Raw genomic sequence first — 24,151 nt, 5'->3', positions numbered from 1 at the left:
TTTGCTAAAGATAACTGATTTCAAGCAGTTAGCTAAATGTAATAAACTGTTGAAAGGTTGCTGAAAGTAAGAAATATAGATGAGTTTCTTGCCTACAAACATCATGTACATGCAACAAGGGGGCAAAGCTGCAAAAAGTAACAAATAGTTGAAATAATTAGCTAAAAGTAATAAGCATTGTATAATCAGATGTGATAGTTTGACCAAGGTTTGCACTAAATGTCCCGAACTTGATGGTCTGACAGGTAAAAATGCATACTTTACCAAATATATATGCAGCTATGTTTACTTTTGTATCATAAATGTGACCTCGTGTGACCTTCTGTCAAGACGCAGAATGCATTAAGTAAAAATATGTGCAAATGAAAACTACTGACACAAAAATGCAGTATTAACAGATAAGCTCTGACAGTTGTGTCTTAGTGTTTGATTAATAGTCATAGTAAGGTTTAGAGCTGGTAACCGACATTTTAACTGAAGACTGAGGCCAATTTCCAAAGCTGGAAAATAACAAACCCTCACCAGAGATGGGAAACCCACCCAGTGATTGTATGTTTCCCTTAGGCCCTAAAATACACTCATATTTAATGCAGATTTGGGATGTTTAGTGGTCGTTATGTTATTTGGCAGAATTTTGGAGCTGGCACGGCACAAAACCTCAAAAACAGTTTGGGAGACTACTCCTTGGTGAGTAGCTCACTCTTTAAAACTTTCAAGAAGTATCATGGCCTTGAATGTCTTGATAAATCTGAAAAATGTTAAGTGTTTGTAGGACTTGTTTCTGTTCCAGCCGTCAAATCATATGAGATTCTATGTGTGTTCATTAATCCAACGTGAAATTGACTCCAAGAATCCAGGAGCCAATGTGGTTTGTGTTTCCTTCTTTGAGGGCAATTTCTTTAAACTACCCAATTAAAGACAGATGTCTGGCACTTTGTGAATGTGTTTTAAAGAGGGGGAAACAGTGATGAAATGATTTGAGGTTATAGCTGATTGAAATCATAATGTTTTGTCTACTTGGAAGTTATTTTCACTGCCTCTGTGCCATATTTTTGTCATTTTGGAAACTTTCCATCCTGTTATTGATCAGTGAGAAACTGAGCTGGGGCAACCAGGAGCCAATATGGCCCATCTCTGCTTCAGCACTCGGAGCTGCTCCAAGTGCAAGAATTCAATACCTCGCCAGGCACAAAAGAGACCTCTCAGCAAGGGAGGACCAGCCGGGGTAAGTGTAGCCCGTCTGCACCTCCAACATTATTGATGATGCTATCAAAAAGGCATGAGAGGGGGGGCTGTTTGTGTTGTGCTCTGAAGGAGTTGACAAAAGCTTTTTTTATGATGTGCTGCACCAACATATTTGTGGGGAAATAGTTGCAAAGTTGTTTGCCGCAGTCCGTTCAGGAGGCTGCAAAGTGATGTTCAGGACTGATGCCAGTCACCCCTGAGAGCTGACAGGCTCTACTAAGATGTGATGGTGCTTACAGCCAGATCCTGTTTGTTGTTTCCCTGCCTCGGCTGTCAGACTACAGAAAAGACGCACTCCGTGTAATTCAATCCCACACAGGAAGTGCAGCTCACTGAACTGATAATTTGAATTAACTGTGACTGAAAATGACAGCGGCCGCCCGCTGCTTTGGTTCAGAGCATCACCAGCTGTCAGGATACTGTGGATTCAGGCTGCTGAAGGAAAACTGGCTTTTTTTTCCTGCTGGTTTGTTCAAAACTAGTTTTAGAACTTGTTGGCTTTACCCACAGGTCTGATAGTTTGCCTGCTTCTCAACATCTGACCATTTGAAAACGAATAATTAAACACAACGTTGCACAAAAAGACTTCCTGACCCGGCTTCACTATTTATCTGTTTCTTACCAAGTATTTTTGATGTAATACCTTAATATTAGTGGTGTAATAGCTTCTTCATTCAGTTTAGGTGTGCAACTAACCTCAGTTTGTGTTATCAACCCTTCTTATTGGTTCTGGATAAACATGTGAATGATTCCCATCACAAATTCCTTGAATATGTACTGTTGCTGTCGGACCAAATGGTCTCAGTGTGACGTAATGTCACCATCAAGAAGCTGTTTGAAACCTTTGTTTTAAAATGTACCTTTAAAAATAAGTCTTTATCAAAGAATACTTTGATAAACAGTTAATTTCTGAAGTGATTCATGAAGAAAAAATGTGAAAATGTTGTTTCCTTCCTTTTCTTTCTATTTTAGAACATTTTAAGTGGAGTGTTTTTGAGTTTTTGACTTAGGTTTGAACCTTTTCTTTCTATTTTAGAACATTTTAAGTTGAATGTTTTTGAGTTTTTGACTTAGGTTTGAACCTTTTCTTTCTATTTTAGAACATTTTAAGTTGAATGTTTTTGAGTTTTTGACTTAGGTTTGAACCTTTTCTTTCTATTTTAGAACATTTTAAGTTGAGAGTTTTTGAGTTTTTGACTGAGGTTTGAACCTTTTCTTTCTATTTTAGAACATTTTAAGTTGAATGTTTTTGAGTTTTTGACTTAGGTTTGAACCTTTTCTTTCTATTTTAGAACATTTTAAGTTGAATGTTTTTGTGTTTTTGAGTTTTTGACTTAGGTTTGAACCTTTTCTTTCTATTTTAGAACATTTTAACTTGAATGTTTTTGAGTTTTTTACTTAGGTTTGAACCTTTTCTTTCTATTTTAGAACATTTTAAGTTGAGTGTTTTTGAGTTTTTGAGTTTTTGACTTAGGTTTGAACCTTTTCTTTCTATTTTAGAACATTTTAACTTGAGTGTTTCTGAGCTTTTGAGTTTTTGACTTAGGTTTGAACCTTTTCTTTCTATTTTAGAACATTTTAAGTTGAATGTTTTTGAGTTTTTGAGTTTTTGACTTAGGTTTGAACCTTTTCTTTCTATTTTAGAACATTTTAACTTGAGTGTTTTTGAGTTTTTGAGTTTTTGACTTAGGTTTGAACCTTTTCTTTCTATTTTAGAACATTTTAAGTTGAATGTTTTTGAGTTTTTGACTTAGGTTTGAACCTTTTCTTTCTATTTTAGAACATTTTAAGTTGAATGTTTTTGAGTTTTTGACTTAGGTTTGAACCTTTTCTTTCTATTTTAGAACATTTTAAGTTGAATGTTTTTGAGTTTTTGACTTAGGTTTGAACCTTTTCTTTCTATTTTAGAACATTTTAACTTGAATGTTTTTGAGTTTTTTACTTAGGTTTGAACCTTTTCTTTCTATTTTAGAACATTTTAAGTTGAATGTTTTTGAGTTTTTGACTTAAGTTTGAACCTTTTCTTTCTATTTTAGAACATTTTAAGTTGAACATTTTTTTAGTTTGAAGAACTAAAAACATGATCTTTGACTTTTTAAACAATTAGTTGTTATAAGAATGAAAGAAATTGCTTGAATACACAAAGTTATCATAAGAATAGTAAATAAATGCCATTTAATTTAACTTTTTCATGAACATCATCGCCTCTTGGCTGTTAAATTATGATAAATCATAAGATAAATTTACCGTTTGCAACAACAAAAAAAGATTAACTTAATTTTTACTCTCATCAAATGGGATCTTGCAGAACTAAAAGGCGCTCTTGTTTTATGGTGAATAGCAAAACAATGAGAGTGAAACTACCTTGGGTATCATTCCGCAGTCTCAGCTGTGTTTAATTAGATTTAAATGTTTTTGTGGGTTCAGGCGATTTTTCCACTCATACCTTCGTCACCAGCTGAAGACTGACACTTAACCATTGTTCTATGTGCCCCCGATCCTCCTCCTCCTCCTTCCTTCTGGCTAAGAACAAGCTTTTGTCCCAGATATGCAACACAACATATAATGGACATGGTCATAGCTTCCATTTTCCTGCAGGAAAGAGGAGAAGGCGAGCTTCTTCAGGAAGACCCAGCGTCCTTCCTCTAAGACGTCTCAGTATGAAAACATTGTGCGCTTGTCAACGCCCAAAAGCAGGAGCCATAGCCCCAAGGAAGCGAGGTACGTCGCCCCCATCGCGACATAAATCCGACCAAACAAGTCAAAGTATTAAAGGTGATGTGATGCAGCATCTTTTAGCCTCTCTCATTATCATAATCATAAGACTTTGTGAAAGAAAATACATTTTAGTGGCACAGATTTAACAAGAAATCATCTTGCAATGAAACAAATGAGACATTAAAAGCTCATTAAAGGAGAATTATCTTATTATGCACACTCAGAAAGTTTGTATTTGTTGTTACTGTCCACATTGTTGCCCCCTACTGGCTTGACATGATAATCTAAATGTTTCTGGGATTTTTTCTGCCTTCTTGTCTGAACATGAATATTTTTCAAGAGTTTATCTGTTTAGAACATCTGGAGTAGAGTAGTTGAGGACTTAGTAGAAGCTAGTTCATGTGGTCATTTTTTCTATTGTAGGCCACTTTAAAAATGTTTAAAATTGCATCCGTACTGTTGACAAATCTGTCCTGACATGACCAACTCTTTGTGGTTCGGTATCTGTTTAAGGAATTATCTCCACGTTGAGTTCTGTCTGACGGGCCCACAATCAAACCAACGTCTCGAGTTTAATTGCAGCAGAATATAACGTATCATAAAGCAAAATATGAGAAGGCCAAGCAGAGTCCAACATAAATGTCTCCCCGCTGCGTGAGGAAGCCAGCAGTCGGACATCTGTTATTTCAGCGTCAGACTGTGGGAGAGTAGGGAGCCGAGACAATAGAGCTTATTGTCAAAAGTTCAGGACCCCCGGGATGCTGGTAGACAACCGCGGAAGTCTTTTTATAAATCCTGAAACCAGCAGCTGAACGCGTTGTTGGGAAAGGATAAAGATTCAAGAGAGATCCACCCGGAGTTTATTTACAATTCAGCATGGCAAGAAGATTGCTGCACTTCAAGTAACGGGCATTTGATTTAGTGGCTGTTGTTTCCATGACCCGTTTAAGAACTTATCTCCAACAGTCGAGGTCTAATCCTCTCATACTGTTGTTCCAAAAAGTGACAGATGGATAGATAAACCGGACAAAACTGGGTGGATAAAACTCCACCGCTGTTCCTTTGGAGAATAGATCTTAGAGAACAAAAATAAATACCCTTAAAAAAGAATATATAAGGGAAAGTCAGATGTACATAAACACTCATGATGGATGGATGGATTCAATTCAGTTTATTTATAAAGCCAGTTCAGGCCAATTGGAGTTCAATTTATTGTAATCATAATACAATCAAATCCAATTAATTAATTTCAAAATAATCCAATTCATGCACACAGAGCCACTTCAAAAACCATTTCCAAGCTCAGGAAACCAACAGATTGCACTGGAACTTCTCTTCAGTCCAACCTCCCATCCTGAGCTGCACGAGGCGCCTGTGGAGAGAAAAAACTCCCCTTTAACAGGAAGAAACCTCCATCAGAACCAGAACCAGGAAGGGTCCATCTGCCTGGACCAGCTGGGGCTGAGAGGACAGGAAAGAGGGGACAAAAAACATCGTAACACCAGGCCAGAGATACCTGCTGAGAGAGAGAAACAAGTTAATGACAACAATGATGTCATCTGTACATTTGAGAAATTAAACAGGGGGAAAGAGAGCAAAGTGAGGAAAGGTGTGAGAGATGAGGCCCCCCAGCAGTCTGGGCCTATAGCAGCTAAACTATGGGATGTTTCAGGGTCACCTGAGCCATCCCTAACTATAAGGGATGGATGGATGGATGATGGATGGACAGAGGATGGATGGATGGATGGATGGATGGATGGACGGATGGATGGATGGACGGATGATGGATGGATGGAGGATGGATGGATGGATGGATGGATGGAGGATGGATGGATGGATGGATGGACGGATGGATGGATGGATGGATGATGGATGGATGGATGGATGATGGATGGATGGATGGATGGATGGACGGATGGATGGATGGACGGAGTATTGATGGATGGATGGAGGATGGATGATGGATGGATGGATGATGGATGGATGATAGATGGATGATGGATGGATGGATGGATGATGGACGGATGGATGGATGATGGATGGATGATGGACAGATGGATGGATGGATGGATGGATGGATGGAGGATGGACGGAGGATGGATGGATGGATGGATGGATGGATGGATGATGGATGGATGGATGGATGGATGTGAAGCACTTGTAATGTGCAGACATTACAATTTACACAAAATAATACAAACGAAGGCCTTAAAAGTCAATAAAAACAAGCCTGCAAATATTAAAAAGATAACAAATGAGCAGAAGACTAAATAACTATAAGATGAAATGAAACTGAAGCATAATCAACAGAATATCACCACCAACACTGTCATGGGAACCGTTCGTGAAGAAGGGGATGTTCCAGTGGAAGCTTCCTTTATGAGACAGTACAGCTGATGTTAACCTCCAGGACATCAGGACGCCATGTAAGGCTCCCTGTCTGAGCTTTTCTCCCAGCTTTCTGCTCTGTCTCGTGACCATCTTATTCTCGTCTTCTGTGGGTAACAGTTGAAGCCTCAGTTTGAATTCGTGGTCGTTATGTTCCACTTATTCACTCTATTATGTGTCACCTCTATCTTCACTGTTTTAATCACTGAAATATATCAGGAGCTTTTGCAAGAATTATGAAGGATAAAGTGATTTTACATGAAGAAGAGGTAGCATTACAAAAAATAATACTTCCAGTGGTCTGTTATGATGATAGAGGTTTCTTCTTTGGACTATTTAAGGTCTGCTCACACTCCTCGGTGTGAGAATAATTGTCCTATCTGGCACGTTGATCCCAGAGTGAAAGCCGCTGTCGTCACTCCTCGGTTGCTGCAGCTTTCAAACCCAAAACGGATACATCCTGACTTCCAAAGCAACAGGGAGGTAAGATCTGAGGAATAATTCTAACGTCCACAACCTTTCCGAACACTGACTCCTGCTGTTTGACTCCCCCAAACAGAATATGGGATACTGACAGTTAATTAGCATATTAGCATACTGTATATAAGTCTGGTGCGAACATATGAGGGCAGCTGAGGTTTTGATAAGTTAAATAACTAAAACTTTAAACTTGCAGCTTAAAATACACTGATTTTGACAGCTATGTTTGATATTAGCTTTAGTTTTGAATAGTTACCAACTATGGACTCAAACTGGAGACCAGGTGATGGTTTTCAGGGTTTAAACTTCAGGAGAAGCTGGTTTTAAATTATGTGGCAGAACATTTATTAGAGCTAATTCTTCCTGAGCCATCATTTGGATCCACAGAGACTGCAAAGTCCTAGAAAATGTGAGTTTCTTTCTCCACAGAGTGCTGCTTCCACCGTCTCCTTTGCATCGAGAACAGCTCGAATCTCTCAGAGACTCGTCCAGCTGTCGCTGCCCAGGCTGAAGGAGAGCAACATCTGCATCCAGCTGGGACGCCCTGAGGAGCCCATCTGGACTGTAAGAGCACCGGCCGACAGGCATCAACTAAATACTGTACACTGAAGAAATTTAAATAAATACCACCAACATTATTCTGTTAGTCATAGAAAATTCTTCTATTATTCCAGAACTTCAAGCTGGACATGAGTCATTTAAATATTTTCCAGCTGTTTGAACCAGTTGTTTTCACAAGATGAATGCTTATTAATTAACACTGGAACTTTCCAATCAGACGAATCCTCAGCCTGTACTTCAGAAAAATGCAGCTGCAGTTGGGTGTACAGCAATCAGCGATCCTAAGAGCTTGAATAAGGGGAATAAGGCGTTCTTCAGCTGAAGTTTCGGCTTGTAATCAGTTAAAAGACACACTGACACCATGAGGTTATGAGCTTGTTTCCAGTAGTTTCTGAACTGTCTCACTTTCTACTTTTTAAAAGCTGTTCATGGTAAATTGCTTCCTAAATCTTCAATATTTAATCAGGTTTCAGAGGCAGCAAAGAAAGCCAAAGCAACTGTTCGTGTTGAGATGCTGGCGGCACCGAAGCAGCTTTCCAAGAGCTACCTTCCCCCACGAGAGGCAGAGTGGACCCGGACAAACCCACAGCTCACCTGAGCATCCGTCAGGATGATGAGCAAGTCAGTGTTCTTCAAGTTTTAACCCTCAGGATGATGAGCAAGTCAGTGTTCTTCAAGTTTTAACCCTCAGGATGATGAGCAAGTCAGTGTTCTTCAAGTTTTAACCCTCAGGATGATGAGCAAGTCAGTGTTCTTCAAGTTTTAACCCTCAGGATGATGAGCAAGTCAGTGTTCTTCAGGTTTTAACCCTCAGGATGATGAGCAAGTCAGTGTTCTTCAAGTTTTAACCGTCAGGATGATGAGCAAGTCAGTGTTCTTCAAGTTTTAACCCTCAGGATGATGAGCAAGTCAGTGTTCTTCAAGTTTTAACCCTCAGGATGATGAGCAAGTCAGTGTTCTTCAGGTTTTAACCCTCAGGATGATGAGCAAGTCAGTGTTCTTCAAGTTTTAACCCTCAGGATGATGAGCAAGTCAGTGTTCTTCAAGTTTTAACCCTCAGGATGATGAGCAAATCAGTGTTCTTCAAGTTTTAACCCTCAGGATGATGAGCAAGTCAGTGTTCTTCAAGTTTTAACCCTCAGGATGATGAGCAAGTCAGTGTTCTTCAAGTTTTAACCCAGAGTTGCTGAACTAGCAACATTCGTACAGCATTTCATGTCAAGCAGAACCCAAATTCGTGTTAAATTGAAAAATGTCGACCATAAAATACAAACATATGGAGGAAAATGTAGATGAGCCAAGACACAAGAGAACTTTCCAACATTACTGAAGCATGAATAAATAATGATGAACTTGAACAAATTACAGAAAAATGTGAAAATACCTCAATAAAATCATCAACCAGAGGGATGAAATGTGTGTATCTGTTCCCTTGGATGGAACCTTAAATGAGTAAGAGTTGGACTGTGAGTTTATTAGATCTTTTCAGTTTAAATCTAAAATGTTTTCCTTCAGAGAAAGTCAGTCATTGTGGGAATAAAACTATGTATGTGTTCATGATCTGGAGCCTTTTACGGAGCCTCAGCACGATGCAGCGCTCCTCCACATCTGAGCTGGACTCTAAATTATTATTACAACCATGTGTGTTTGAATCCCTGCTCAATGACCCAGTCGGGTCACAGATTTCTCTTTAGTGTGCATCACAGGCCTGAAAGAGTAATTGTGTGAGAAAACAGTCAGAACTCCACGGCAGCTGCTCTTCAGCCTCTCTGAGGGCTGCAGGGTGGCGATGCTGGAGCATCAGGTTGAAAATCCACTGTAATCCCGCTTCCCCTGCCGGTGCTTCTGAGTGAGTGTTCAGGAAACAGTGGTCACAGTTGTTGGTTCAGAGGTGGCAGCCGGCACGGTCCTAAGATCAGGGCCGGTTGTGGTCCGAATCCAAGCCTCGGCCAGCCAGACATGAAAGGAGATTGAACCTCCGTCCTGCTGGGAGGCTAATCTGGGATTAGCCTGATGTTAACATGAGCCGGAGAGGAGGAGGAGGAGGAGGAGGAGGTGGTGAGGATATGTGAACAAACAAAAAGAACGAGTACTACCTCCCTATGAACACTGGATGTATAACAGGACTGAGCCAAAGAATCTTTATGCTTACAAAAAACTTTAAATTAAACATCTGGAGCACAGATTCTGCTAATCTGTGCACAATTTTTTGTGTTGTTCAAATGGTTTAGACATCTCTGCTAAAGCTTCTGTTAGAATCTCACTTTCAATCTTTAAAAAAGTACCTTCTTAATCCATTCAGGCGACAGTAAACGTAAAGTGAGACATGTCATGATTTATATGTGCCTGCAGGCAACCGGCAGGTCATCAGAGGTCAGAGGTCACACACCTCGTCTCGCCATAATTTCCTCACCGGTCACAGCCATGAATATCATAAACAACATCAGACCAATAACTGTCAGAGAAAAATGCTTTCTTTCCCAAAACATCTACTGATGGACACTCCCATCGCAGAAAGTGACAAAAAGTGGCATCTCAAAGCAAAACGTGGTCCCAGAAGAGCGCAGAGTGAGGATGAGGGACGTAACAAACTACTTTGCACAGCACAAATCCAGAGAAGCCCGCTGAACCTTTGTTTTGGCCTTGAAGCCCACAGCTGCACTCACTCACTCTGTCCTCACCTGTATCCTCCACTGACTCTTGGTTTGATTTTAGCTGCCGTCCTGCTGACTCGACAGATTCTGTCACACAGCTGCTGGTCTGTTTTCTCAGTTTATTCCAGGTGTTGGTGCTGAAGTCACTTTATTTTAGTGGTGAGAGCTTCTGCTTTCATCTGACTTGTTTTGTTAATATAACAGCTGGATTTTCAGCATCCTGATGGTGGTTATTATAACAGATAAATGCAGAGATGTGCATGTATCTGCTCAGATGGTCCAGTGCTCCAAAGCACTCCATTACACTATTCACCTTTAAGGTAAAAGAGATCATAGAACATGTGAGAAATGAACCGATGTTTGTTTGTCTTAGGAAGGGAAACTAGGCTCAGAGTGATGAACTATGACCATGAAATGGTTCAGTTTTAATCTGTGAGAAGAGAGCATTTATACTGGGAAAAGGCCGGTGCTCCACTTCAATACACAGAAACCATATGTTGACTCAACTGTGCACATAATCATACTGACTGAGTTTATTCAACACTGAATACTGGTCAAAATGATTGATTTTAGGGTTAAAAATCCATGGGACATCCATTGATATGTTACTGAATCAGTATTTATGGTTAAACTGAAGCAACACTTCATCAGGATTCATTGTACAGTTTTTTTATTGACTGAACTCTTGGATGAAGGTTGATTTATGGACGATTTTGGTTTAAATTCGTCATAACAAACTCAGCTTGGTTGAATGTCAGGCATTAATATAGATTCAGTGCGTCTGTCTGACAACATTTAAGTGTTTCAGTCTGACTTTAATGTTGTGATTTCACCAGGAAAGTGATTACAGACACGATAGCGCTGATTAAAATAGAAAGTGTGAACGGTTCAGCCTTCGTTACCATGGTGATCATGAGAGACTTTTGGCCCCAAACCGACTGCCTTCAATCAGTTATATTAAACATCTGCTTCTGCCAGCCTGATGACAAATCTGCTTATTTCCATTTCTTCCTTCATGGTAGTTTCATGGAACTTCTTTGGAATTCAGCTCTATTTCTAACAACTTATACAAAGGTTTAATCTTAAATAGTGGAGAGATTTTCTCATTGCAGCACCTTTGTGTGATCATTCTTGTTTCCTTCTTTGCAGCCAGAGGTTAAAGTCTGTGCCATCTTTGACGTTTGTTGGACCCTCCTTTTTCTCGCTTTGAGCCTGCGGCCTCAAACAGGATGTTGTGTTGTGTGCAGACGGTCCTCACCTTCTGTTAAACACAGGAAACAGTTAAACCGACACTCTGTCGAAGCATCGCTGTGAAAACTAAAACTTAGAAATGCTACTGCATGCAACTACTATATACTGTAAAACTATTCTGCAGATAATAAAACACAGTTTATGACTGAAGAACTTTTGTTATAATTCAGTTTGCACTCTGCAGACAGCCGTTTCAGGGTGGAGTAACAGGAACTTTCTCCAAACAAAAGGACTTCTGGAGATATTCCCTGAGCAGTGAGAAACTGGCTCTGCGTCATGCTGTGGTTTTGGACTAATAAATCTCTGGACTTTACTCTGCAAACTCTGTATTTTCTCAATTAACCACCATTTGTTTGATATATGTGGTCTGACTCTGATTTATTCGTCTAAGTAAATGGTTGAATAATGTTTAACCAGAGGTGTCTGAAAGTGTTTAACTTCACTTTAAACACATTTCAGAGGACTGTCAGTGGGTTCAGTTGCACAAATGGTGACATTTGTCAGCTTGTGAGCAGATCAGTGATTGTTTGCTGCTCTCACTGATGCTTGAGTACATTGAACTGTGTTGAGTTTTCAAACTAACGGGAGAAATGTTTGAATGCAGTGGGTGGGGTGGTGCTGCTGCTATAATAAAGCCAGGAAATGTACAGATTAAACATTGTTATTAATAGCACATGCGTCTTTCCCAACATGTTGCTGGATTATGATCAACTGTCGTCTCCTATGCACTGCAGTCCTATCGCATCAGGTTTTCTTAGACTAACTATGCCTCTTTGTATTTAATTCAGCCTTTTAGTCACCGTTTAAGCATCCAACACATGCAGTTTGAAGCTAAGACCAGCTAAATTTGATCAGTACACATAGACTTTGCATAAACTGATTGAAAACCGACGCATACAGATACTTTACTTTTGCTGAATTGGGTGAAAGCCTTCAGAAATGTTATAAAAACACAGAAAAACAACTTTAGAAACGAGTCCAACGACTGCAGGAAATGACTTTGCAATCATTTAGTAAACTCTGAGATTAAATTTGACTTGATGATTAAAATGATCAGGTTTCAGAGGGGGGTGCAGACTGAGTTTGGCAGATTCCTCGCAGCTCTGCAGAGTCCTCTTAGCAACACACAAAACCAGACTCCATTCAAATTCTGCACACACACTCATCTTGTCAGATTGCACTCTGGCCGAGGTGACTCGAACATTTCCGCTGCCGTGTAAGATCAGAGCTCACCAGCAAGGCACCGTGACCTCTGACCCTTTCACCTCATTGAGTTCACGTCTACAGTTTGTAAAGTGACTGATTACAGAAGAAAAGATCCAACACAAAAAGTGTGACTCCTCCGAAATACGAGCACAAAATAAACGTACATCAGGACAACCGGAGCTAGCTTTCTGCAGCATTCCTCAAGTCTGACAGAAAGTAAACACAGAAATTAGACTCCCGCAGCAGCCAGTTAGCTAACTGCATTAGGGATCTCTGAGGATACTTAGCAGCTGAATTAATCACCTGCAGATTCATCTGAACTCATACTGACTCACATGACTGACCTCATAGCATAAAAACGAACATGAATATTCAAGCTGTGCAGTTCCTCCAAGGTTCATGGACAGTATTCCAGTATCAGGAGGTCAGGTATCATTTTTCACATTATGTTGCCCTTCTGACTGAGTCACAGGAGAGCCTTCAGCGCTCATGCAGCAGTTTGCACATCAGCACCTCTTAATCTGAGGCCGGAAAAGGAAGGTTTCCTTCAGATGAGGAGAAGCGAGTCTTTCTCAGGTGGAGCAGTTCAGCTTCTCAAGGTGTTGTACGTGAGGTGGGTGCAGCTTCCGCCGTGTTGCAGTCACTGAGCTGAGCTACAGGGCAAAGCTTTTGGTTTCCCAGCTGCTCTACAGCTGCCATTTTTACCTATTTCTATGAACTTTGAATATTGAGCAAAAGAACAAGCATCTGATCTTCTCCTCAGGGTGGGGAGACTCACTCTGAGATCAGATGAAAAGGTTAGGAGCTTAGGTAAGGAGCTGGAGAGGCTTCTCTGCTCCCTCTGCTGATGATGAATGATGAATGAAACGCACAATACAAACTGCCCCTTGATCATTTGACCAAAGCTTTGGTGGAGGACAGATTGATTCAGAAAAAAAGATGCAGAGAGTTTAAAAGTCTAGAGGTTATTCTGCAGAGGTGCAAAATATAGGCTAATATATAGTAAACGGGCTGGAAACAGAATCACGGCTTTGCACACAACACCTGTTGTAGCAGATGCTGCAAACAGGTTTTGTGTTCATTTCAATGCATCCGTATGTGCTTTACATAAGAACATCTGTTAAATTCTGTTGCCCTTATCATGGATTATAATGTGGTAACTTTTGCACGCTGAAATGTTTCAAGATAAATATCAATATGTCAAGATAAATAGCTGCGATTATGTACCAAAAGTACAGCCCCATGCTGTTTGGAAACATGACTTTAACCAGCAAAACATCCACTATTCCACCACTAAAAGTTGAGCTACCGACATTAAACCCTTTAACGTGAATCAATAAGAAAGCAAACTGTGCCATGAAAGCAGTTAGGAGGAGCTGGCTCTGAAATGTTTTCAGCAGGGAATATTAAAAATATGCTTGTTTTTCTTTCGTGGGTGTGGCTTCTTTTCACGCTCGGTCGAAGAGACAAACCCCCCCTCCGAGCTCAGGAAACGCCACCGTGTGTGTTCTGTTCTGTCCTCCAAATATTCAAATTACAATAATTCAACTGAGAACGTGAGCCAACATCAGTATATGTAAGAGTGAAGAGGCTCATAACTCAAGAATGTGGCCGTGCAGATACTGATCTACCTGTTGGGCCAGTGTTGGTTTCTGTCAAGCGAGATAGTTTCCCACGATCAGAGGTTTTCCTCCAAGGAGAAATCCTCTCTTCTCTCTCACCTCCTTCAGTCTCCTCAGATATTGAGATGATCTCAGACTTCTTAATATCCACTTTTCCTTAAACTTGCATCATACTGTGCACCCACAGCTGCAGAAACTGGCTCCTGTGGTGCGATCAGTCAAATAGTCTTGAAATTTTATGCCCTCCTAAAGCAACAACAAGACTCAGTGAGGATTAATGCAGATGGAAACACCTTTGCATTATTTATTATTGAATGTGCTGCCAGTACATCTGACTTTTAAAAGCAATGCATCCACAATTCAGTCATTACATTTTGAGCTACCCTTATTAAACCCTTTAATTTGCATGAATACAAAAAGAAAAATGTGTGACATAAGCCATGGAACCAGTTATGATGCTCAGCAATCCAAACTGCATTAGTGCAGATGGGAGCACCTTTGCATTATTCATCGACTGTGCTCTCCGTCGCCGTTCTTTCCATCATTTTAGTCTTAGTTTATTCTCTTTTGTTTGACCTTTGATCAGCACATTTTTAATTGTGCCCCCCCCCCTCTTCTGCCGCTCTGCCTGAAGAATTAGTGGAACTGAAATTTATGACATGAGGACTGAAACACATCTGTTGGGCAAACATAGAGTTGTGGAGCATGTTTACATTAGTTTGACCGAAACCGTAATAAACCCAGCTTCTGTACACACCCAGATAATGCATCTGGGGATAGAATCACTCGTGTGCACATGCTAGGCCTTGGTGCTCTGTACATGCTCCAGTTTTCCATCTTTTTGCATCAACATTAAACCAAAGTGCAGATAAATACAGCCGAATTCCCTAGAAAACTGCTTTCATTTACATATTTCTCTGTTTAATTTGTCATACGGATAAACGTGAGAATCAGTCTGTTAGGACTTCGTGTCAACTGGCTGTCACTTAAACATTTACAGACTGTCTGCTCTAATAAAATCCTGGTTGTATAACCGCAGCCTCATCTGACAAAGTCACCATTCAAGTAACTCAAAGACGACATATGTGCACTGAATTCAGTCATATTTCCATGTGCTGTGATCTCCCACAGAGAAGTCTGGATGAACATGAACATTTTCTCACGCAGACCACAGCGTGTATGTATGCTGGGACAAGGACAGTGGTCCTAATACAGGGCCAGGCTGAACTATAAGCATAGGTCGATGCATCTAACTGTACTTATAGATTTGTTTTGCGCCTGGTCTGGTACAAAACAGTCTCATGGCAACAGAAATGGTCACCTGATCTACTGTTTCATGTCCACAGGCGCCATTTTTGTTGTTTTTCATGCTATAACCACATAGAAGAACACATTCTGATTGCATTTTGTTAAATTGTCATAGAATGACTGTTACAACAAGCGATAAAGTCTGTTTGGAGCCTGGAGGCGAATGGTGGAGTTTACACATTCCTGTTTGAGTCCTGATGCTGAAATATCATTTTAGGATTCGACCAATGTTTCATTGCTTGTTTACAACATATAATTGAATAAAGGTATTAAAGGTACAATCTACGTGGTTAAGGTTAGAAAAACATGACTTGAAACAAAACTTTATATATCCATCACATGAAAATATCCTATATATATAATACAGCTTAATATATATAATATAGATATAACTTGTATTGTGAGGCACCTCCAATGCTGCATCAGTTATCATCATGTATGATAATCTAATGAGAGTCCCTACGTCTTTCTGGCTGGGCCATTTTCACGTCGTCTGAACCAGATAAAAACAGAAGTGAAAACAAAACCTCACTGACAGACCATCTGGTGTTCAACAAATCCCACAAAAAGGCTCTCAGCCCCATCGTCACCACATGTTTGCAAAGGAAACATTGAAATATTGTCTATTTTTGTGGAGACTATCTTTAGTTTGGAATGATACACATTTGCTGACCATGTGAGAATTTGGTTGGCAATGTGTTATTGGAAAAAACACAAAGGCATTCGATCTATATGTGACTTTGTATCGCAGACAACACTGATGGTTCTGGTCTTGTTCAGGGATTTGTTATCTATAGAAAAAATGCAGAATATTGGCAGGTTTGACCTTTAACGTGGAGCTTTTTTTGCTCAGTTTTCTGGTGAGATCACAGGGCTCAGTCATGTGGGAAAAGGGGACAATGAAATTACATCACCTGCCTTTTAGTTGAGCCCATAATGCCATTTAGTTTGGTCGTGTTCTCCTCTTCCCTGCCCCTCCTCCCCTCTCTGCACCATTGGAAATGTTCCAGGTTCAACCCCTAAAAGTTCCCGGGTAGTGGCAGCTAATTCCTGCAGCATCTATTGTAATCCCAATGCTTCCTTACATCTTTTATAGTCATGTGAACACCCGGGAGTCCAGCTGTGCTCCCTGCTGACAGACCCACAAATAAACAAAGCAAGGAAAACAAAAGCAATCCCCTCCATCCTCTCTAAAACCCAACCCTCATTCGGAGAAGCATGCTTCCTTTGCGAATCTGAAACCCAGATATACAGTAGCAGCAAAACAAATCCAAGTCAGTTTAACTTACAATAACAATATGTTTATTTCTGTAAACATGGCAGTTACATTGGCAACAACACACAAACAGCTTCACATTCTGCAAGACAAAATAGCTTCATAGATACAAAAAAGGGATGGACACAAAGGGGAAGAGGAGGGTCGGACAGTCCATCAAGGTGGAGAATGGTCAGCAAGCAGCTTCGTGCATCCAGAGAGAGGTCGGAAAAAGTCTCAGTCCAACACTGATCCCAGTTCAGCAGGAAGCCCCTCCGCCTGCCTCCACTTAGCGTTACGTAGCTTGAACCATTTCTGTAAGAGAGGGGAAAAAAGGAAAATGGCCCCCAGGGGAGCGGTTAAAAACAGGTGGCAGGTTTTATTCAAATACATACCGCCGCTGAGCCTGAAACAAGAGAATGGTGACGCAATTGCCTCTTGTCACAGAAGTGTACAGTCATGACATTAATATTCCTGAGAAGTTATACAGGTGGACCTGTTGTGTTGTGCTGCTTCTCCACATGCAGTTTCCTCAGGCCTTTTTGAGCTTAACTGTGATTCTTAAACAAGAAACCTAATCAGCCTGCTTGTGTTTGTTTTTGTGTTGGTCTGACTATGTCAGAAACTAGAAGCTGATGTTTGCAAAGCTACTAGGACGCTTTGAAGAGATGTGGATAAGGTCAGCCAGGCCACACACCCATTTTCACGTGTAGTAGAAAACAAATTCCCAGCTGATGATGTCGCGGTGTGAAGAGGGGAGACTGACACCGCACATAGAGACGGGACAAAGCAGACCAATCTGGAATAAAGGGAAAAACATCCACTGGGGCTCATTCATTTACTGTCTCACACCAGTTTTTGAAGCTGTATGACTGTATGTCATTGGTCTTTATGTATGTCAACCACTTTAGACTACATAATGTTTTCTAATATTAATTTCATGTATATGAAAACTCTGAGATATTCACTTTTCTGAAAAAATTATTGTTTTTTGAGGCACTATTAGCTTATCTGGCTAAGAGCAGGTGGCTGTTTTTTCCCCCCAACTTTATCCACGAGGTTAATTTATGTAAAAATGATGAAAATGTGTTTTTTTTTTATTTAATAATGTACCTTTAAACTCATACCCATGAAAATAGCATGTAGAGAATGTAAAGTTGACTTAGACGACATTTTGTGGTCAGTATGTACAGATCCTGATTTCTAACTTCAAAATAATGTTTCCACACTCAAGTTATAGGATCAGCTTGTAAAAACCTATTTTCTTCAACTTCATATAATAATAGCTTAATCTGTTTGTATTGTATTATATTACAATTTGTTCATTTTAATTAATTAGCCAAAATATGGGCGTCAGATACTTTCTGCACACTACCGGCTTGGTAATTGCAGATCTTACATTCAGCAGTGCAATTCAGTTATTCTCAGTCAGGTTCATCTTCTCTCTCATTTCTTTCCATCTCTTCTCCACTTGATTTGACCATTATTAGACAAACAAAACTAATCTAACCAGGCAACGATGACAAAATGGAGGTAATAGGAAAGCATTCCTCACAAGATGGCGCTAACATCCTAGCATACAACACGGCGTGACGTAGCCTCACATTCTCAATGTTAGCATTTATAATGAAACATCGAGCATTTTAGCATGCTAAGATAGCATGTTAAATAGTTAAATAAAGTTAAAGTTAAAGTTAAATAAAAGTTAAATTAAATGTCAGTCAAAAAGTCAATGTCAGAAATCTGACAAGTTACAATCGGGTGAAATTAACACGACATTCTGTCATTTAGTTTGTGACAAAACTGCTTTAAATATATATACATATATATTGTGCAATAGCATACATGCTAAATGTGTGTGTATATACGCACAGTTAGCATTAGCAAGTAATTGTGAGGTTTTGCATTTTAAAATACTATGTGTTGTCTCTTAGCATTTAGCATTCATGTTAAAGAAGTTAACATACATTGACATTTAGCATTTTACATTTGAACCTGCTCACATTAACCTGTAAACATTCATGCTAACAACTGTTGACACATTACATTTAACGTTATGTGAGCTGCTGTTAGCTTCTTAAGCTCCTTTTAATCTCTGTTCATTTTAGATTATTCTCATATGTAGCATGTAATATAACCTTTGATATAATTAGCATAACTTTACTATCTGACTTTTAAAATCGAATTTTGTATTGTACTTAGATAGCATCTATTAATACAAGCTAACTTTTAGCTTTAGAATATAAATGTTTATATTCTAAGTATGCTAACATTTAACACGGGTCAGTATGTTAAAGTAAGACATAACATGATTGTTACCTTGTTATACTTTGATTATTGCTTTAACGTGACTACAGTCGTTACATTTACATGCTAATGTTTAGCATTTCTCTGTGTCAGCCATGCACATGGACAGCAAAAAAATTGTTGTCATGTTGAAGAGGCCACAAAGATGTCATATAAGAGCCACAAGCATGTCGAGCCAAAGTTGTGTCCTGCAGTTTCTCAGCCTCTGTGCACTCCAGGGCAGTTTCAGGCCCGGGAATGTGCATAACAAAGACGCTGTTCTTCAAAATGAGTCAGAATTACATAGTTTTAGGATTCACAAACTTCTCTAGTGTTGCTTTAAGTATAATATTAATTCACTGTAGTTCGGCCCCTCCCTAATTTTTAGCTCTCTGCACTCTGAGCACTCAGCCAGAAACTACCACAATAAGCTGGAACCAGAAGATGACTGCGCTGAGAGTCTGAACGCACACCCGTGACCTGCTGCAGTGCATGTTGTCAAGAGATTCACAACAGCGATGACGCAATATCGATAACGCCAAGGGAAAGGGAGGGATTCGATCCTCTGACACAAGACTGAGGCTGGTTGTCTGAAGTGTGTCTGGCAGCAGGGACCGTTTTCCACATTTCGTACTGAAAACACATGAGATTCCCATCTGGAGTGGTCTGGGATTGCACTGCAAAATACACAAACTAAATCAGTTCAAGCACTCGTCTCTGGCTGTGCTGCACTTTGAATTTTTGCTCAACAAAAGATCACGTGCCAGTTTTTGTTGCTTTCACACTGTCCTTTTTACAGGCACAAAAGAGCTTTGAATGACTCATAAAAGCACTACACGCAAACCGTTTCTGAACAATAATGAGCAGATTTATAATCTGATCCTGCTGATCCACTCAATAGTGCTTGTGTCATTTTTCCCTTCACTGGGTTACATAAGAAGCTCTTTCAAACTTGACTCTGACGCAGCAGCACTGAAAACAAATGAAATGGTCTGTGGAAGGAGCTCCAACACCGCACAGAGGCCAGAGCACATTTTAAATGTTATTAATGGGAAGCAGGGAGTGGTAGTCGGGTTGGGTTCCTTCAGTTGAACCCTCTCCAACCGGTGCTTTGTGAACAAACACAAAACACTTGGCAGGAGGGGCAGCAGAAAGAAAAAGAAAGCGCCCTGAGTTCAGGTCTTTTGATGAGCAGCCAGACTTTTACCTCACCGGGCTTCCCAGTCAGCTCGGCCCAGCTTCTCCCACCTTTGAACACAGTGAATAGAGACACTGAGACAGCAGATAAAAAGTTTCTGATATCATGACTCAGACAATCTGAACATGTAGTTTGAGCTTTGAAAAATGTGTCTGCTGCAGACTATTTTTACTTCCAATCTTTTCTGGTAGAAAATCTCTTCTTTCCATTTTTTTCTAAGAGATGCATCCTGGTAACATCTGCTGTGTGAATGAAGCCATAAATCGCTCATATCAGCAGTTTGGTTTGGTTAGCTCAGAGCGTCAAATTCTTAGTCAACGTCTGTGTTGAAATGCACTTTTAGTCAGAGTTAGGAGTGCTATCTGTTACAGAGAGGGATCATCTTAATAATTCAATAAATGTACAATATTTATCCCTTTTTTTCATTGCAAAATGACAATTTAAGGCTATTTTTCATGAGGGTCACTGCTTATTTAGAGTTAAACTTAGGACCTGAATGTATTAAAGAAAACTGGATTCTTGAAGTTGAATCCCACACTCAGCTCAGACAGTTTTCTTCCCACCATCTATGGATCAATGAATCTGAGCTTATAGTCTTTACAAATCTTTAGTCTTTATAAATATGAAACCTTTCTGGATTAAAACCAAACTAATTTGCATGGTTTTTAATGACCTTAAATTGAGTAATTTATGTCAATAGATGCTGTATGCATGCTCCATTCCCTGTAGCCTTGAGGGGATAAACCGAACACTGCTTCTGCAATACTTTCAAGTTTTTGCAGTAGATTGGGTGCGAACGGGGAGTATTCAGGTGCTTGTCTACATACTAGATCTTTAATATCTGCAGGATTAAGACTTAAATCAGTTAAAGAAACAAAATGAACACTATAAAGAAGCCAGTGAAGGTTGTAGCTGACTTTTCAGTCCCATCTTTTAGCTTAACATAAAGGCTTAAAACAGTCCAGCTCAAGTCAAACACTGACAGCAGTGACTGAAGTTAGCTAATCTGTACACCTGGACAGGTGTAACACACGCACAGCTGCTCTCATCGGAAAACTGTGGAAATCTGTTTGGATTCCTTTGGATTGTGTAACTGCAGCTCAGAGAAATCTGGTGGAACTGGTTTATGGAGTCGAAGCAGGGAAACTGTTGTGTGATGAGTTTGAGTGACGGTTTTTTTCTCAATATGCCGTCGACGTCACCAAAGCAACAACACAACCACAAGCTGAAATTTGCCTTCAAAACGAAGCCGATGCCAAATCAAAAGAATTTGCATGTAAAGCTTTAACTCCTTCTGAGTACAGCTAACCAAACAGCCGTGTTGTTTGTTGTCAAATACAAAACGGGAACTCGTGGTTTTTTGGATGAAAATCCGAGCTTCAGCATCACGGTGCCAGCTGCAGGTTTCAGTGGCGGATCACAATGATTCATGCCTGCTTAAGTTCAGTGCACTTTGTGCCGTTATCAGAGCTCTGAAGCTTCACATCTGGCTGCTGATGTGACAGATGCACAGACTTTACAGTAAGCTGAAGGAATTCCTCTGATAAATGGGTGGTGGGAGTATTTACATGTGGGAGAAATCGGTGATAGAGACCAAATGCCTCAGTAATCAAATGTCTGTTTCCCGTTTGGTTTCTGACCAAGAAAAGTTGAATCCATTCACTTTTTTTGATGATAAAAACATTGATCTGCCAGTTTCTGCCTGTCTGAGCAGAAAAACAGATGTTGTGATGTTAAATAACATCATTTTAATGCTTGCTTGTTGAAGAAAAATAAGCTTCAAGTTTGGAATATGAAGGAACTCCTTCCTTTGATGAATATGTGGTTAAAAGCCCAGTTTAAAGACAAAAAGTTCCACTTTTAGCATAAATCTTTCCTGCTGCATGTTCAGTCATCAAATGAGAAAAAAAGGGTGAAATATCTCAGAAGTGACACTTTCAAATAGCTTGTTTTGTCCAAAACCCAAAGATACTCGGTTACAAACTATTACGTTTGAGAAGCTGAAGCTGAGCAGCTTCACATAGGTTCTGTATAGAGTATATTAAATGCAAGCCAGAAAAGGAAGGTTAATCTTCCATATCCTGTCCACATACCTCATAACATGCCATAGAAACTTCAACACAAAGTCATCCACCACAGTCACACCCTGACTGTGTGACTGACAGCTCCCTTTTCCTTAAAGCCGCCCTGCACAGATTCGTGTGTGTTTCCGAGCTTTAACAATAGCTGCAGCAGGAAACTTGACTCTGGTGGGACTTGAGGAGAAAAAACATGACCATCAACGGCGCTGCCTCTGTGGTTTGTTGTGTTTCATCACACTACGATGTAGACAGAGATATTGCGAAGGATCCTCACGTGCAGCGGGAGATTGTCGGTGAAGCATCTCAAAGCCACATCTTTAAGTCTTGTTTTGCAGAAAAAAATAACACGTGATGAATGTTCTGACTCACGTTTACAGACTCTTAGTCTTGTGTATTTTGTTAAACTTCTGAAAACTGTATTAGATTTTACTCAAATATACAGAACTCTGCAACATATTATAAGCCGGAAAGTTTCTGAGGATAGAAGTTCTCAGCAGGAAATACAGTAAAGTAGCTGCACTTAGTGACTATCTGACAACAGGTGAGACACGTTTTCTGCTCAGATTAAAAGGGTTTTCTCTATTTGAGTATCCAAAATTAGAATATTAAAGCTAAGTTTAACTAAAAGCTTGCATTCAACTACTTATTGACATTAGTGCCTTAAAACAAATTCTTATAGGAAATAGCTCGCTGTTGTTTTTCACGTTTCTTGTAATAAAACGTCCAGTCTGCACACAAATAGGAGACTTAATGGAAAATGACACTGTTAAAAAAGGTGGAGATAATGGATTAAATCATAATATTCTTATTTCTCACCATCCGTTTTAATAACTCTGTTACAGTTATGATTGAAGACGGCTTTATTTCTACATATTTGCTCAAATAAATAAATATATTTAAGCCTAAATAGCTGATATTTGCTCACTCAGCATCGATCCCACCCGCAGTAAAGATGGAGTGTGGGGAAATATGAGGGTATTCCTCACCTGTGTCTCCTCCTCTGACAGTCCGCACTCTGCGGCGATCAGCATGAGCGTCGTCTCGTCCGGATGCTTGCTGACTTTGTTGAAATTCTCCTCCAACACTTTAATCTGGTCCTCCGAAAGTTTCAGGCACTCCGTCGCTTTTGAAGCCATATTCCTATATTTCCCCCCTGTTCTCCGGTAAGTCCCGCGGTTTTTCACCGGTTCAGCGTCAGTCCTGGTGGCGGCTCAGATGTGCGCACAGCTGGACGCGGGGATGGAGCTCCGTGTGACGGCGGCAGCGGCTCTCTGACAGCTCGGTGAGGTGGAAGGCGGTGTGTGAAAGTGCCTGATGTGTGGAGGCTTTACTACTGTCAACAGAGGAGCGTCATGAGGCCAGTCCCACCATCAGAGCCCTCCCCTAAACACAACTGGAGGAGGAGGTGCGCAAACATCTGACAATGCCGGCTCCAAACTGTCAGGAACGAAGTTCCAGGAAAGATAGTCATGTTTTAAATGCTCATTTAAACTACAGGAAACAGGATTTCTACAAAAACTCATATATAACTTATGTATGCTTGTGTAACCTAAAAGCTTTTGTGAAAAAGTTTGGCCTAAATGAGTTAGAACACATTTTATACATTATAGTGAGCTTACAGTTTTTAGTGCTGTTCTAATGCTGAGGAGAGATGAGTGAGACGTGCTATATTTTTACTTCTGAGGCACTCAACAATAGAAAGCAATGTAGAAGTTAAATTAAAGCCTCTCACCAAATTTCAGAATGTGTCTTATCAGTTTAAATGATCAGAAGTAATCGATAACAGAGGGATAAAAGTGACCCCATGGCTCAGTTTGTCCCAGGTTAGGGGTAAGCTGCACTATCTTGGGAAAAACTAACCATTAAAGTGGATCTAAATTTTAAAATAACTCTAAAAA

General features: G+C 40.0%; 1 protein-coding gene across 2 annotated transcripts in view; it reads right to left on the bottom strand.

Annotated features, from left to right (window-relative positions):
- hopx (HOP homeobox) overlaps positions 1-23,564 on the bottom strand; it is a 404,275-nt gene extending 380,711 nt beyond the window's left edge. The window contains exons 1-2 of one of the 2 annotated variants that reach the window (XR_011917788.1): positions 23,240-23,564; positions 16,835-17,003 (exon numbers count right to left, since the gene is read on the bottom strand). Coding sequence is in view for 1 of the 2 variants with exons in the window: in XM_072395170.1 (XP_072251271.1) it covers positions 16,926-17,003; positions 23,240-23,389 (228 nt within the window). In the remaining variant the exon portion in view is untranslated. Of the gene's footprint in view, positions 1-16,712; positions 17,004-23,239 lie in introns of those variants that run through there. The other variant, XM_072395170.1, reaches the window with a different exon arrangement.
- Between the last annotated feature and the right edge of the window lie 587 nt (positions 23,565-24,151).

Source organism: Leuresthes tenuis, unplaced genomic scaffold (assembly GCF_036924035.1).
Source record: "Leuresthes tenuis unplaced genomic scaffold, fLeuTen1.0.hap1 SCAF_11, whole genome shotgun sequence".
In the NCBI taxonomy this organism is placed as follows: domain Eukaryota; kingdom Metazoa; phylum Chordata; class Actinopteri; order Atheriniformes; family Atherinopsidae; genus Leuresthes; species Leuresthes tenuis.
This window is presented reverse-complemented; position numbering and strand designations above follow the sequence as displayed.